Below are 16,952 nucleotides of genomic sequence, written 5' to 3' on the forward strand. Positions count from 1 at the left end.
AGAGAGAGCACACGCTGGCTGGCTTGTGTGGGTGGGTGGGGGGAAACTTTTGCCTTCCTTTCCTCACGTTATAGCCCTCTCCTGCATTCTTAGCCTTCTGTGTTTTCCCTTCCCTCCCCACTTAAAATGTGGTTACAAAGCATGGATCCACATGGCTCCTCAGGATCTTTGCATTGGGTCAGCCAAAATTCACCATCAGAGCACATAGCATGTCCATGGCTACAGCCTGTCCCCCCCCAAAAAAATCATGCACCCACTGTTGCCTGGGGCTGCAATGGTGCAAAAACGTGGTTAAAAAGTATGGGTCCACATGGATCCTCAGGATCTTTGCATTGGGTCAGCCAAAATTCACCATCAGAGCACATAGCATGTCCATGGCTACAGCCTGCCCCCCCAAAAAAAATCACGCACCCACTGTTGCCTGGGGCTGCAATGGTGCAAAAACGTGGTTACAAAGCATGGATCCACAGGGATTCTCAGGATTTTTGCATTGGGTCACCCCAAATTCACCATCAGATCACATGTCTGTGGCCACAGCATGAAGCACAAAAATGATACGTCCACTGTTTCATTCAGAATATTTTTTCCCTTGTTTTCCTCCTCTAAAAACGATGTGCGTGTTATGGTCAGGTGCGTGTTATAGAGCGAAAAATACGGTATATGGTTAACATGCAACATTAAAAGGAGGAACTATAACTCAGCAGTAGTTTGGTAGAGCACATGGCCTTGAATGAATAAGGTCCCAGGTTCAATCTTCAACCAGCAAGTGTGGTGAGACAGCAGAGCTAACATGACCTTCAGTTGGCCGCATCACTGTTGTTTAATGCGAGGTAGAGAGGAATGGACGAGGTGGGCTCATTGCAAATGCACCAACTGAGCTAATCCAGCACTCCCACTATTGAGTTTGCACCATGCCTACTTTCTCTGTCCCCTCTCTATCCACCTCCTGGTAAGCAGCAGCAACACTACAGACTGAGGCCAGGGGAGCACCACCCACCCCACCATGCTGGCCACTACTGTCCCTGACATCTCCATTTGAGAAAAAGATCAGGAAAGCAGATGATAGGCAAGACCCTGGGAAAATGGAACTTAGTCAGAGCAGACAACACTGAACTCAAGGAACAGTCAATCTAATATAAGGCAGCTTCCCTGTTCCTATTGAATGCTGATATACAGCACGTCAGCTGTGTCTCACAATAGCAAACCAGTAATGGTTGTGGTTCAATTATTCACTACATCCTCAGCCTCATGTTCAAACAAGCAAGCTGCCATAGCAGGGGGTTCAAACATGAGGGAGGATATATAGCTGTTTAAGACCAATGGATTTAATACCAGCTCAGTCCAAATGGGTGTGGCTATTTGGTGCAGAGAGTTTGTCCTGCGTGACCAGAAGGGTTTTGCTTAAGGTTTCTTTTTCTTTTTCTTTTCCCTTCCTTGAGCAACTGCTTGGGTAAAATATAGCACTCCCTACCCATAAAGTCCTTTGTTACAACATCTACGCCATAAAGCTGCAAAACCTTGGCTCCCAAGTACATTAAATTCTTATAAACCTGCCTTCATTTTAAGCATGCAATATTTCAACACACAAAGCGCCTCTTCTGAAAAGATAGCACTTTAATGAGGAGACAGGTAAAACATATAAACCAAAGCTCATTATGGCATAATTTCTGGGAGATGACCAAGCTGTTATAAAAGGAAGTTGTGGCAGTCACATTTCGCTGGAGCTTGAAGCTAAAAACATGAAGAAAAGGCCACAGTATGGTGCAGGACAGGTCTGCAAAACCTGTTTACTGCTGAAGGCGAATGGCTGCATCCTATTTATGCAAAGAAAGGCTCTTACAAGACTTCACAGAACAGGCGACGAGCATAAAAACATTGCAGAAGACTTCAAGTGGTTAGAATAGAAGTAGTCGAGCAGCGACCTCCAGATGCTGTGAACTAAACCCCCCCATCAGCTCCCATCAGCCCCAGCCAGCTGATGTCAGAGACGTTGTAACCCACAATACCTGAAAGTGTACCAGTTTGGCTGCCTCAAGAGTTAGAATGGTCAAACTGAGAATTCTTGGGACCATTGAGTATACACCCACCCCTAAGGTATAATAATCATCATAACGATACCCAGTTATACCTCTCTTTTAAATCGGAACCAGCGAGGGCAGTGAAGGTCTTATGTGAATGCCTGGAGGTGGTTGGAGGATGGATGGCGGCTAACGGATTGAGGTTTATTCCTGACAAGACAGAAGTACTGTTCTTGGGGGACAGGGGGAGGGCTGGTGTGGAGGACTCCTATCAGATGTCTAGGAAATAAGCAACTATCCTACTTTTAAAAGACATCTGAAGGCAGCCCTGTTTAGGGAAGTTTATAATGTTTAATGCTATATTGCATTTTTAATATTCGATTGGGAGCCGCCCAGATTGGCTGGGGAAATCCAGCCAGATGGGCGGGGTATAAATAAATAAATAAATAAATTATTATTATTATTATTATTATTATTATTATTATTATTATTATTAGCCTGTGTCCATTGAAAGTAAAGGCACATACTGAAAAAAGGCCTTAAGATAACAAAGCAAGAATGCAATTAAAAAACTAAAACACTCAAATCATCTTCATCAATGTACAATGTTTTGTTTTATGGGAAATCTATTCCAAATTTGTGAGTTAATGGGCCCCAATTAATGTGTAAGGAAAAGCCCAGAACTCTCCATGGCAGGCGCCAGGGATTTTTTTCACATCCCCTTCTGGGCCACACTCCAGTGGTGGTTGGAGCAACAAATCTAAATTTTGCCTTGGCACAGTAGGCTACATTCACATACATTCAGATACATCCCTCTCCATCATCCATGCAGGCAAGCCAGAGGCAGTACCAGAGTTCAATGACATGTTCCAGCTAGGCAAAAACACCTGGGGTACAAAGCAGGATTGGAGAGGGGCATGACCAAGGACTGCCCTTGGTCCCCAGTGCTGAGGTTTCCCACCCCTGCTCTATAGGAAACCTTTTATCTTTGGATATGAGAATCATATGTGCTTCTGCTTACTCACCGACAGAATGAAGTTCAACCCACGAATTTATCCACCCTCACATCTGTAGTTTCTGAGAATTCATCTCAGAATCTTACCACAGGCAAGATTCACATATAGGATAACATCCACATGCAATGCTTTGAGAGCAGGAAGATGAAAACTGTATTAGCTGCTCATGCTAAGAACAAAGTGTCCTAAAACTATGAACCCCACCCTTCTTGACTGTACATAGAATTCTCAGAGGGAGAGGACCTCAGGGCCTTTTTACACATTACATTTCGGGGTGGGTGTGTTGTACAGCATGCGTGCACGCACACAAACACACGCCCAAAAGTTGTAAGGTTTGATGAGCAGGGGCTGGAAGACATGCATCCTTGGCAATGATCCTTGGTTTATCTTTCACAGTAAACCATCTCTAGATTGCAGGCTGGCCACCTGTCAACCTCAGTCTAATTCCATGCACCCGTCAATCAAAAAGCCCTCTGCAAGCAATTGGTTTGGTCTCTCGGGTGACATCAACCTGTCCCTCCCTTGTCAGCCCAATGGGTGGGAAGGAAAAAGAGAAGGGGTGTCAGAAAGAGAGTCAGGGAGAGAGAAAACTGGGTGCCCCTATCTCACTTTTTACTCTGGCCCTCCCCACCCCTCCTTGCCATGTGACCTCCTCATAGATTACTCTCAAGGGAATTTGGCCCTTGGCTGAGAAAAAGTTGCCCATACCTTTACCTGATTATTCTTTTTCACTTTACCTTCCTAGCCACTAGACCAGGAGTCGGCAAGGTTTACCTCGCTGGTTCATTCCAGCGGAGATCCCTCCGTGGGCTGGATTGCGCGTCCGCGATTTCCAGCATCTGCGCAGACATGATTTCGGAGTCTGCGCAGACACGATTTCCAGCGTCACGGAAGCTAGTTTAGCGTAGCGTGCGGGGACTCGCTGAGCGGATGGCTCGGTTTGGGGGCAGTTTAAACGACCCCCATGGGCTGCTTGTGGCCGATGGGGGTCGGGGTTGCCGACCCCTGCACTAGACTAAGATGAGACTAGAGGACCATATTCTGACCTGCCTGTATTCCACGTTCTATGGGGTCCTGTTATGGGCAAGAAAGCACAGACAGAGGTCAAGGGAGGGTATACACAGTGTAAAGGCAAGGCTAAGTGCAGCAACTAACTTGCAAAGGAATTGCTCAGGTCAGGGAACATCAACCTTCATAGGCCCATGGGCACACATCTGGGTAGTTGAGGGAGGGAGTGCTTTGGGTTTTGCGGGCATCAGTGTTAGACACTAAGGGCACCATGGCACTCACAGGCACCATGCTGGCAACTACTAGTTCAGAGCCACTTGCAACATGATGGATTACATAGGAAGGTGTGTGCAATGTGCCTGTTTTGCTGCATGTGCAAGCAGCATATGTGCACTGGGAAGCCATAACCTAGAACAGCTTAATGCCATGTGTAAACCCAGCAAAATGGATTTATGCAGGATGACCACATGCAATGCACATATGGCGTGCATGCTTCTTAAATGTGCCCATGCTCCTCCTCCCTGAAGGAAATCCAGTCGGTTGCCATGAACGAGATGTAGAAGGTTTGTTAGGCAGAACCGCGAATCAGGCGTTTGCCACAAGTCACCTGGGCATGATTCAGCACCGGGTACAACAATTCCACCACCTGGGCAGAGTTTAGTGTTGTGCTTCTGCCTTAGGCCCCAATGCCTGTTTGCCCAGAATGAGGTTCGAAGCCAACACAGATGCCGGCGAGAGACTTGCCCTAGTCTGAATGGGTAAGCCTGCATTAATAAGCAGCTGGGGGGGGGGGATATGCTCCTTCCAGCCCAGAATTCCATTTATCATGAGCTTACAGCAAAGAGATAAAGGGAAATAATTATCTTAACGTAGTTCCAGTCATCAGTAACAGTGTCAAGGTTTTGCCCTGCTGCTGACCCGGAACATGTGACTGTAACACAAGAGAGAGGGCTGCTGTCAGCTGAAACGGTGACCCTCCTACATTATTGTCAAAAAAGCAGAACAAAAGATCCTTTTGTTTTATTGTTTTTGCTGGGTTTAATTTTCTTGCAACGGCTGGGCAATCAGGAGGTCCTTCTTCTCCAATAACAGATGTACCTCCAGCTTTGAATCAAAGACACAGGCAAGTGAATTCTCCAGCTGAGATTGTGTTTGTGTGTGTGTGTGTGTTGCTTTTTTCTTCCATCTAAACTAGCTTCCTCTTTTGCTCCTTTTACACTCATCTTTTCACACCCCCTCTCCTTTACTGACTACAGCAAATACCTAATCATTGTTAAGCATTCATTTTGGCAGTCTCCGTTGGCAAATGGGAATGCACAAATTATATTCAATGACAGCATCTTGATTAAATTAAAATGGGGGTGAGGAGAGTTCCTTAAACTCATGCTTCACAAAGTGTGAAGCAAGTCTTCCATGGTTACGATGTGAACCGACCTGAGATCTATGAGCGGTATACAAATTTAATAAATAAATAAATAATAAAAAGATCAGGCCTAGTTTGCATTATTTCTTTGATTTCCAATGTTTGGAGGTGAGTGCTGTTGGTTATGAACAGCAGAGGCTCTCCAGGTGGGGAAGGAGCCATTACACTAGGCTTCCCAGCAGGCGGGTCACTGTTGCTTACTGGCAGACGGGTCAGGCAGCAGAGAGGTTGCTGTGGTGCAAACATACTGGCAGAGGGGTCCCATTGGCTCAGCTAGTGTGTTTGCACCGCACCAACCCCCCTGCCACATGGGCATAGCAGCTCTGCCCCACCCAGCGAGCCGCTTCTGGATATGAAACTAAAACATCTTTATCCATGCACAAGAGAGAGTCTTCAGCAGGCTTGATGGGTCTTCAAGGATTACAGAAGTATAAAAGATCTTTTTTGGGGGGACCCCTAAACATCAGAATGAGCATGCTCAGTGATCACAGAATGTTGATTGAGTGTTGTGGGGAGATATGGGAAATTGAGTAGCGACAGGAATGGACTTTGGGAAGGACAGGGAAAGCAGCTCTGCGGTACAGCATCTATATTGCATGCAGAAATCCCCAGGTTTAGTCCCCAGCACCTCCATGTAGGGCTGGGAGAAACTCCCTGCCTAAAACCCTGAAGAGATGCTGCCAGTCCGTGTAGGCAATACGGAGCTGAATGGCCAGCTATCTTCCTATGTTCCTGTGACTCCTGAACAGGGACACTCCACACTGCAGCATTTTGTTGCAGGTCTCATCCACCAAGGCCAGGGCTACAGTCTGTAAGCACACAAAGCAATGAACATGCTAAAACTAAGTAGTTCTTAGTCTATAGTAACTGCCTGAATGGAAGATCTCTTGTGAATCTTCTATATGCTGCCTTGAATTCCATGATGGAAGTATGGTGGGATATGAAATTTAAAATAAACAAATCACTTCTAGTTTTCTTTTTTTTTAAAAAAATCTAATTGCCATTTAAATTTGGTTCATATTTATATCTTGTCTCATAAAAAACCCAGAATATTTTTTCAAGGGAGCCTAAAACTACAGAATGAAAATAAGAACACAAAACCAGAACAAATGTAAAGCAAAGGCAAATAGTATGGTTTGGATAGGCCTGAATAAGCCCGTCAGTAATAACAACAAAGTGATCCCCAACCACATGCACACACATAGCCTAGCCATGGAAGTCTATAAAGCACAATTCAATATTAATTTTTTTTCTTCTAATTGTACAATTAAGTTGGAAAATGAAATTTTATAACACGTGTGCACTTTTTGGATCCAAAACAATGGAATTTGGAAGCTTGGCAGCATAGCTGGGGGAAGGGAGGGGAGGAGGAGCTGCAGAATTGCAGGGATGGGGACATACAAAAGAGCACATGCCTATTAACAGAAATAAAGGAAGCGCCAGAGCAGGGTTGGGGGAACCTGTGGCCTGCTAGGTTTGTTGGACTACAACTCCCATCATTCCTAACAATTCTCCATGCTGGCTGGGGCTGATGGAAGTTGCAGTCGAACGACACTTGGTGGGCCTTGGCTGCCCAACTTTGCAGTAAAGAAAGAAAACGAAAGACAAAAGCAGAAGAAGAGACTGCAACTCAGTTCAGGCATCCCAAAGCAAAACACACACACACACACACACACACACACACACACACACACACACCCAGCCCCAGATGCCCATTTGGAGAGACTTGATCTCATACCTTGCTTGCTACCAAGCCACTCCTGATACGAGGCAGCTCCAGGTCCGCTGAGTTCTACAGACAAAACAAAAAGTTCTGTTCACAATCAAACACTTTTAACAGAAATCTCTTTTTCACCTAGGCAAAAGGGGGGTCATTTCATGGATCTGAGTCCGCCTCTGCCCCTTCATTTCTTGAGAGAGGTAGGGGTCTAACTAACAAAATGGGCAGCAAATTTGGCTAGCTAGCAAGTGGTCCCTATCATTAACATTTATTACAATTCTATCCTGCCTTTCTTCCACAGAGGTCAAATAAGTATACACAGGATTTCCAGGCGTTCTCTTATTTAAGCACTGACCAGACATACACCGGCTGGATTCAGCATAGTTGCTGTGCCTTCAATACTACGAAAGGTCAAACACAGGGTTTGAAAAGGCTTCCAAGATGTATTAAGTCAGTGTAATGATTTCTGTGAAGATACCACAAAGGAAGTCGACTGGACTAACCAATGGGCTATGGATTCTCTTAAGAGTAGGAAAAGGGCTGGCCAATGTGGTGCCCCCAGTTGTTGTTGGACTCTGACACCCATCAGCCCCAGCCAGCACAGCCAATGATCATGGACATGGGAATTGTAGTCCAACAGAATCTGGAGGGCACCACCATGGCTACACCTTGAGTTGGTGGTAGGGCCCTGGTCCCATTTGCTGGCACAGTGAGGTTTCCTTTAGGAACACAGCTCATTGGTTCATCTAGCTCTGTACTGTCCATACATAATGGTAGTTGACGTTTTGTGCAGAGAAGTGGCTTTTGGCAATCCCTGCATTAGGCTGTTATAAATTCTCCACTGCTCATTGTATGGGTAGCTTAGAATGGGGGTGGGGGGATTTTGAGAGGATCCACAACAGCAACAGCAATATCTTTTACTTACAGCAATGTTCTTCAATCTTGGGTCCCCAGATATTGTTGCACTACAACTCCCACCATCCCCAGCCAGCTTAGCCAATGGTCAGGGATGATGAACACTGGCCTAGAGAGTGGACATTTTCTACTGCCCCCTGCCCAGGCCTTCAGCAGTCATCCCGGTCACCAGGAAGGACCAAGAGGCGTGGTTTGTCTAGTTGCCTTTCCATTCATTTTAATATTTCATTTTAATATTAATTAAAGCAAGGGAAAGAGTTGTGTTTTTTTAAAAAAAGGGGGCATGTTGCAATCTGCCATAGAAATTTGCTGTTGTAAGTTTATGTTGTAGTTTATCTGGGTCTGAATTACCGTAACTTCTGTTGACATTATCTTCCTACTGTTAAAATGTGTTTCGTGATGGTCTGACAACTAGATAAAAACAAATGAATCGGCTCTGCTTAAACAGCCTTAAAAGAGTCACCGTTTCAAGGTGAATCTGCAAGTATTTGCTTTAAAAGTATAGGCATGGAGAAAAGTTCCTCTTTATGCATAAAGACTTTTAATGAAAAGTTTGACAGCTTTGCCTTAACTTAACTCTGCTCTAACACAGGGCATACTAGAAGCCAGTGATAAAAGTGGCCCAACACAATATTCAGTACACCAGTTAAGTAAAATAGGAATCACAGATGACAAAGAAAGAAATTACAATGCAACTCAATGGATGTGAATATTTTTCCATTATCTCAGCGCACTCTGAATGAAACCCAAGAAACTGTTAGGTTGATAAGTCAATATTACAATGGCTTTAGAAAGGGTAAAGGGTTGAAAATAGGTGCTATTGGGTGCTGCAGAGTCAGATCAAAGAAGATGAGGGATGGGGGGGGGGAAATGGTGTATTTAAGTGAAATGAGGTGTCTAAGCATATATTTCCCTATTGCAGAAGCAGGTACATTGTACCTTAGAGGGTGCAAAATGATTATTTAGCTTTTCATAAAAGATAGTGGGATAAGGTTAGAACATTTGAAGATGCCTTATACAGAGTCCATTTAGCTCAGTATTATTATATGAACTGCTTTCCACAAATTCAAACCAGTGTATTTCCCAGTCCTACCTAAAACGGCTGGAGATTGTACCTGTGGCTTTTAACAAGCAAAGCATATTATTATTAGGTTTGTTACCCACCCTTCCATGGGCAGGTTACAATAATATAAAACAGTGCATTAAAAACAGTTTAAAGCGAATTAAAACCACTGCCATAGTGGGCCCACTTGATTGAACAATACAGTAGTCACATATCTCTGATTAGATAAATATTGCTAAAGCCCCAGCTGGTCTATTCTTTTTAAATTACCGTTTTTTCACTCTGTAGGATGCACCCGACCATAGGATGCACCTTGTTTTAGAGGGGGAGAACAAGAAAAAAAAATTTCCCCCTCTCTGCTCAGCGCCCCTTCAGCGAAGTGGCAGGAGAAAAGGAGCCCCTTCCATTTCTCCTCCCGCTTTGCTGAGGGGGCGCTGCACAGCTCTCCCTCTCAGCTGAAGCCAGGAGAGTCTTGCTCTCCTGGCTTCAGCAAAAGGAACCCGAAGCCTCCGAAGTGCAGCGGGAGCTCCCGCTAAGCTCCAGAGGCTTCAGGCGGCTATCCCTGAAGCCTGGAGAGCGAGAGGGGTCGGTGAGCACTGACTCCTCTCGCTCTCCAGGCTTCAGCGAAAGCAACGCGAAGCCTCCGGAGCACGGAGGGAGCGCTCCCCCTGCACTTCGGAGGCTTCGCGTTGCTATCGCTGAAGCCAAGGAGCCTGCATTTGCTCCATAGGACACACACACATTTCCCCTTAATTTTTGGAGGGGAAAAAGTGCATCCTACAGAGCGAAAAATACGGCATACTTTAAAAATATTTTTTAGATTAGTGTTTTTTATTTTACATTTCTTTTAATAATAATAATCATGTTCTATCCTTACAGGTGGTGCTTTGGTTTTGATTTGCTTATATAAAATTATTATTTTGCAGATTCAATTTTGTTTTTATGCTGAACAGTGGTTATGAACATAGGACAGAGATCACCAAGGAAGAAGACTAAGGGCAAAAGGCATTTGGGTTCTCTCGATATTTCCTGAGTTATAATTGTCTATACCGCTGACATTTCATCAGCATACACGGCTTTTGCTCTGAAACAAACTAGTCCACATTGTTTTGTTTTTAATTTCCATTTGAGCCTATGTAATGTTCATTTATATATCAAGCTGTTTGTGTCAGCTTGTAAGAGTTAACTTTGGGATCCGCCTTTTCGTCACACATCCCCTAAGCCTCTCCTTGCAAATGCTTTCCTAGGCTCTTCCTCTGCCTTCGCCCAGCAAACAGCTGCCAATGGCTCCTGGCAGCAAGCAAGCCCAATTGAATTTTAAAAGATTTTCCATTCTACTGCACTATTTAGCGAGCACAGAAAGGAGGTTGGGGTGGGGGATGGAACTCTGTGTTGCTTCACCATTTATGTTGTGTAAATCTGAGATAACAGATCTTCTGCCTAATCCTAATGAGGCTTCCCCATTAAAATCTTTATTAGCTTCCAGCACAGTGGATTGCCAAAAAGCTTGTCAGTCCCGTCCCGTCCCGTCCCCTCCCCCCCATCCCACTATCTCTCTGTACCAAGATCTGCTTTAACTTTTACAAATAGCTCTAAGATATTTCCCCTGCTTATCAGCATTGCCAAGAAGCTTGCCTTATCACTGCTATTGCAGATAAAATAAATGAGCTACGAATGATATGAATAATGGCATTTTCTGTAGGCTGGTTTCCCATTACATTCTCAACAGATTGTAGATTTAAACTTCAGCACAAAAGAGGCAAGGAGGAGAAAGAGAAGGTTCCCCCCCCCATCGCCAAATTACTTTCCTTTTGCTCAACAGCCTCAGATTCCTGGATGTATTTTAAGCCTACCTGAACTGAGGAGGCAATTAATTTTGAAAGGGACAAGAAGAAAGACAAGGTTCGGCTTCTCAGAAAATCCCCAGGACTAGCTGTTCTGTGACTTTTAGAGGGTTGCTGCATTCAGCGGCGGTGGAGGGGGGGGGGGCTTTAAGGCTACACAGGGCCTAATAAAGCTGTCTTCATTAGACATCCTTCCCCCCACCCCACCCCACCCCCTAGCTGTGTACAAGCCTGGAATCAGAAGAGGACAATGGACTCATGGAAAAGGAAGCAAAGACTGGATGCAGAATAATACATCTCTTGCTACCAATGCACACCTGATCAGATTTTGCCTGATGTGGTACGTTAGCAGTGTAGAGAGAGCCACAAAAAAAGGGTGATAACAGTAAGGAAGGGATGGGAAACCTGTTTCATGCTAGCGGTGGGTCGGACCAAAAGTCAGTGGGGTAATTAATGGAAATTTTACCTTTGCAAAGAAGTAGGCTAGTTCCTAATCTGGTCAGAGTTCAAGGACACAGTCCTGCCAGGCAAAAACTGTGGAGGTTTGTGCGAAGCAGGGCCAGTGAGGTGTGTGGCCTGGGGAAAAGAGGGTGTGGCCTGAGGGGGTGTGGCCTGGCAACTTTTTCCAGGGCCAGAGGTCTGGAAGGGTCTGAAGTTCCCCACGTCTGCAGTGAGAGATCAGAAAGTCCTACTGGTACAACAGGTAAATGGATGGACTTGGATGAGGAAGCCAGAGCTGGCAAACCTTGCCCTGCAATATACAACTAAGGAGAAGGCCTTTAACTCAGTGACAGAGTGTCTGCTTTGCAAAGCAGAAAGTCCTAGGTTTAATACCTGGCACTGCTGGAAGTGTCCCCTGCCTGAAACCCTAGAAAGCTGCTGCCAGTCAGTGTAGACAGTATTGAGCTAGATGGATCAGTGGTTTGACTCAAGTGTAAGGCACCTTCATATATTCAACTTCATCCTTTGCTGTATAACTACTTTTGTACTGAGACCAAATGAAGTCCATGCGGGAAACTGCTACAGAAATAATATCTTCTAAAGGGGTAGATGACTCTTTGCCGCAGTAGAAATGACATCCTCAGGGCTATGATGTAAATAAGTGGTGGTGGTGGTGGGGTTGTCAGCATGCTCTGGCTTACAACAGTGGTTTCTAACAGCAGCTGCCATATTCGTTTTCCTCTGTCATAATCCTATTATTTTAAATTGCTAATGCACCACTCCCATGATGGAACTCAAAGCAGTGTACATGAAGGTTCCCTGGTAGTGTCCTACTCAAGCACTGGCCAGGTCCAGACCTGCTTAGCTTCAGTTTGCTGCATCATATATCTTCAGGCTATACCCTGGGATGACTCACACTTATCCCTCCCTGCTTGTGGATTATATTAAGATGCTTCTGTACACTGGAGTGTATGAAAAGCTCTACAGTGTGATGATAACACGCACACATAATCCAGGAGCTGAGAAGTAATGCCTATTATCATGGAGGTTTAGACAGCGGAAGGTGGTTGGTTAGGACACACGCAGCACTGCCTCACCAATCTCAACCTGTCCCCACCGGTCTGCTTTCCTACTTACAATTTTACTCATTGCATTTATATCCCACCTTTTCTCCAAAGAGCTCCAAGTGGCACACATGCTTCCTCATTTAGGTCACCCAGCAAGCTTCATGGGTGAGCAGGAATTCAAACCCTTGTCTCCCAGACCATAGTCCAATACTCTAGCCATTACACTACCAGTGGCTCTCAAAATGAACTCAACTTACAACCAACCCTATCAGCTCCTTCATCTTTAGCTCCTCTTTGCTCAACAAGGAAGGAGACAAAATTGGAACTAGTTGGCTCTGTCTAACATTCATGGTCTGTGGTTGTGCTTATCATTGTCTCTGGCTCCAGCTACTGTTGACCTCCTGGCCTTTCACTCTAAAAGACCCAATGGTCACCAGCCACCACTGGATTTAGATTTTGAGTCATATCAACCATCACTATTTCCCACTTGCTCATCCATGCTGATCCTGCTAATATCAGTACACAAGACAGCTGGGTGTTCAGCTATGCCAATAGCTGCCAACCACAAAAGCACCACAGTCACTATCCGGAAACATCCTTAAACTCTTCCACTGAACTGAACAGACCCAGGGAGATGACAGCAACTGATTAAAATTTAATAGTAATTTAATTCACTGACAGAGGGCAAAGTGTGTAAAGAGAAATACTCAGACACAGTAAGAAAGGGTGCAGAAGGTAAACAATACCCAAGTCTTCCCCACCAAGACCCTCCTCCATCTCCCATCTCTGTCCTAGGGGCTGGATCCAACATTCTGTTGTGCTTGAAGGCAGGTGAGTTTTAATGATGTGCAACAGAGGAATCCAACAGAACAGCTGTGCTAGGTGAAACTTGTTGTGCAACTGATTGCACAATCTATTGTGCAACAAAGCTCCAGAAACCTGCTTATGCATTCCCCGGTGCAGCCATGTTCTGTTGGTGCAAAATATTTCACCAGTAGAACAGCATAAAGTTACTCTTACTTTGCACTATATTGGATACAACCCTAGGACCAGAGTTTGGGGCATGAACCCCACGGAAACCAACAGGACTTGTTTTGGTTGGATGGACCAAAAAAGCCCCTGGCCAGACAGGGGGATGGAAATGTAAAACTTGTATTTTCTGGACACTTAAAACTACCGGATACATGTAGGGATGAGTAACACACCATTTGCTGACTGCCATACTATGAACTCCTTGGTTCCATCATGTTACAAAAGTGTATCCACAACATTTGACAGAGTCAAGCGAAAATGGTCTTCTCTCACTAACCTTTTTTTTTTTTTTTTGGCCTTCTGCTACCAGCACAGCAGGGTTAAATGATTTTCCATTCCCCCACAATCCTAGCCCTGTCACTGTATCAAGGTTATCTATTATTGGCAGTGACAGGTGAAAATTAATCTCCTAATTATTTCTTGCTGCGTAATCTCCACTGAAGAAGTAACATAAAAGGATTACAGTGCAGCCTTCGTGGAAGGCTTTTCGGGAGCCAATCATACGGTTCTAAGGGAGGCATGTGTTGGAGAGGTATTTATGGAGGATTTCTAATCATCTGAAGACACACACACACACACATATACACACACGCAACTGCTTTAGGACCAACACACTCTGGACTAAGGAGCCACTTGGAGGTCTCTTAGTGGCACAAAAGAAACAATCTTTCACTCTCTTGCCAACAACTCAAGGGAGAATAGCAGGTTAAACACACAACATGTTTCCGCTTTCGCTTGCCGTTTGTTTTGTCAAGTGTTCAAAACATGCCTCCAACAGCACCAGAAGGAAATTAATTTTTCCCTGCAGACAGATTTTTTTAAAACACACACACACACACACACGCACACAAAACAATGTTAGACTAGCATTCTGTTATTTATTGCTTAGCCCAGCCTTCCACTCCCAGCTGAGCACAATTCAAAGAAACAAATCAGACTGGCAAAAAGATGTCCCAGCATGGAATGTTCCCGTTCAGGATTCCAGCCAGCCACTTTCTTTTCCTGGGATATTCCATTCCGTCTTCTGATCACAATGAGCCTGCTCAATCTTCACTGGACTATTTTGGGATCTCAACACCGGCCCAAAAAATTTTTCAAAGTCTTTTTTTTACTTCTGCAAACCTTTGGGCTTCCCTGTGAGGCCGATACCACCCACTTGTGCATGGATGGTGCCATTTTGAATACATAAGGAGCCTCACCTGGGTCACATCCACACTATATATGTGAAGTACTCTTAAAGCAATTTAACGGTGACAGCTCCCCCACCCAAGAAAGAATCTGGAGAACTGTAGTTTGTGGAGGGTGCTGGGAATTAGGGATTCTTTGTGGGGAAACCAGAACTGTTACAAGTGTTAAAAATGTGCTTTAAATGTATGGTGTGTATGTGAGATTGGAAAATGAGTTCGCTATTAATATGCAGGAGGTTTGCGGAAGGAGAGCCAGCTGCAATCTCTGCAATGCACACAGGACCTACTCCTGTATTGCATTTCCTGTGAGGACACCAGACTGTTTCCTCTTAATGGGAATGACAAAGAAGAAGAAACCCACCCAACAACTCTCAGAATGAAGACAAGTTTTTAAGCTGAGGCTGGATGCCGTAGCAGACATCTTGCATTGGAAGGGGGTTGGACCAAATGATATTTTGGGTCCTTTCCAATGGCAAAGTTCCCATAGTTTGGTCACTCACCCTAACCTCTCCAAGGTCTCAGATCAAGGGAGGTCCTTCTCAGACCGTCAACCTGAGATGAGACCAGGGATTCAACCAGGAACTTTTGTATGAAAAGCTTCAGGTTATAACTGAGCTGTGGACCCTGAACTACAATACATTGGGTTGTATCAAATGTTAGTCCTGCTCAGAGTGGACCCAATGGAATTAATGGCCCCAAGTCAGTCATGTCTGTTAATTTCAATAGTTCTACTCTGAGTAGGGCAAGCACTGGCTACAGTCCTAAGAGCCATAGGTTTGCTGTCCCTTTTCTAGATGACCAACCCTGTTAAACCACAAAACATGGATTTAAACCAGCTGGATCCTCTCAGTTCAGCATCTTAAATGCAAGCAAATTGACTTAAATGAGTTTACAGCAGGCTGCAGGAGAATATTCATTTCTATAGAAATACTGTTTTGCTGTTTTAAGGCAGAAAGCAAAAGGAGTCCGGCTTAAATTCGAAGAAAAAAAACTTACAGAATTTGAAGGGAAAATAATATAAAACTGGTTGAACACCACAATGTACACCACACAAAGAAAACTAGCCGTAAGATCTGGGTGATGAAATAGTCCGACCACAGCTCCAATTACTCTGCCTAAGGACGGATCTGTTTTTATCAGGTTCTTTCTGCTCTTCACTAAGGGTGAAGACAGACAGACATTCTAAAGTGCTGTGGAAAGTGGTCTGAACATAAATGTTCTTGCTCTGAAAGCCAGTTTGTTTTTAAAATGTGCTGTCTGGAACTGTGCTGTAGTGGTGAATATTGCATCATGAGAGCCCCAGTAGCTGCAATGAGACTTCAAAATATGCAGGCAGCTGCGTGGATCCATTATACATTATTGCCACACATATGCAGAGATACATAGATCAAAGAGCAGCAGAACATATAATACCCAGGGACTGCAATCCTATCTATAGTATCCTGCAAGTAAGCTCCAACTTCTGACTATATAGGCTTAAGCTAGCAAAACAGCCTTAGCTTTAAACAAAAGGTTCTTGGAAGCTGAACTGCAACCCTTAGCTTTTTAATTCAGAATGGAAACAATCTTCCACAGGTGTGTTGTCATTTAAACTGCTAACCCAAGGAAAGAATCCAGCCAAAGAAAAGAAATATCCTCTTATTTTCCTCATTGTCTGACCTCTATGCTCACAAACCTGAAAGCTTCATTATCACTTTACTCATTTGTCATAGCAAAGAAATTCCCACAATCACCTGGCAGATGATGTCATCACTCCTGCTCTGAAAAAAATGTCTTGGACCTGCACTCCTCTGTTCATTATGACACCACTGCTCAGTCTTGGACTTGAAAGGTCTATGCCTTCATGACTTTTCTGATATAAATTAGGCCTGAAGTTTTGGGTCTTCTATCATCGTTCTTATTTCTCATGTATTGAGCCTAACTAGGAGCACAGCATGAGTATTCAAAAGATGAGCTGGTAAAACTGGGTCTCAAAGGCCATCAAATTGGACAACATAGGATTAATGTTTATAGTCTACAAAAACCTGCCTGCTGCTCTTAAACAGGAACTCTTTATGTCTGGCTGTTAACCAGAAACTTGGTGGTTTGAGCGGACGGATGTGGGCAGAATTCCTGAATTGCAGGGGATTGGACTAAATGATCCTTGGGGTCCCTTCCACCTCTACAATTCTACGATTCTTTGGAGGTAATCAATATAGCCATGACCCTGACCAATTCC

General features: G+C 44.4%; 1 protein-coding gene across 12 annotated transcripts in view; it reads right to left on the reverse strand.

The window, feature by feature from the left end:
* The window catches only part of FBRSL1 (fibrosin like 1), a 790,067-nt gene that overhangs the window by 150,099 nt on the left and 623,016 nt on the right, over positions 1-16,952 (reverse strand). For 11 of the 12 annotated variants that reach the window (XM_082203022.1, XM_082203027.1, XM_082203025.1 and 8 more), the window contains exon 6: positions 7,204-7,257. The exons of the other annotated variant lie outside the window; for it this stretch is intronic. In XM_082203022.1, coding sequence (XP_082059148.1) covers positions 7,204-7,257 — 54 coding nt within the window. The remainder of the gene's footprint in view (positions 1-7,203; positions 7,258-16,952) is intronic. 12 annotated transcript variants of the gene reach the window in all.

Source organism: Podarcis vaucheri, assembly GCF_965113315.1.
Source record: "Podarcis vaucheri genome assembly, chromosome: 16".
In the NCBI taxonomy this organism is placed as follows: Eukaryota; Metazoa; Chordata; class Lepidosauria; order Squamata; family Lacertidae; genus Podarcis; species Podarcis vaucheri.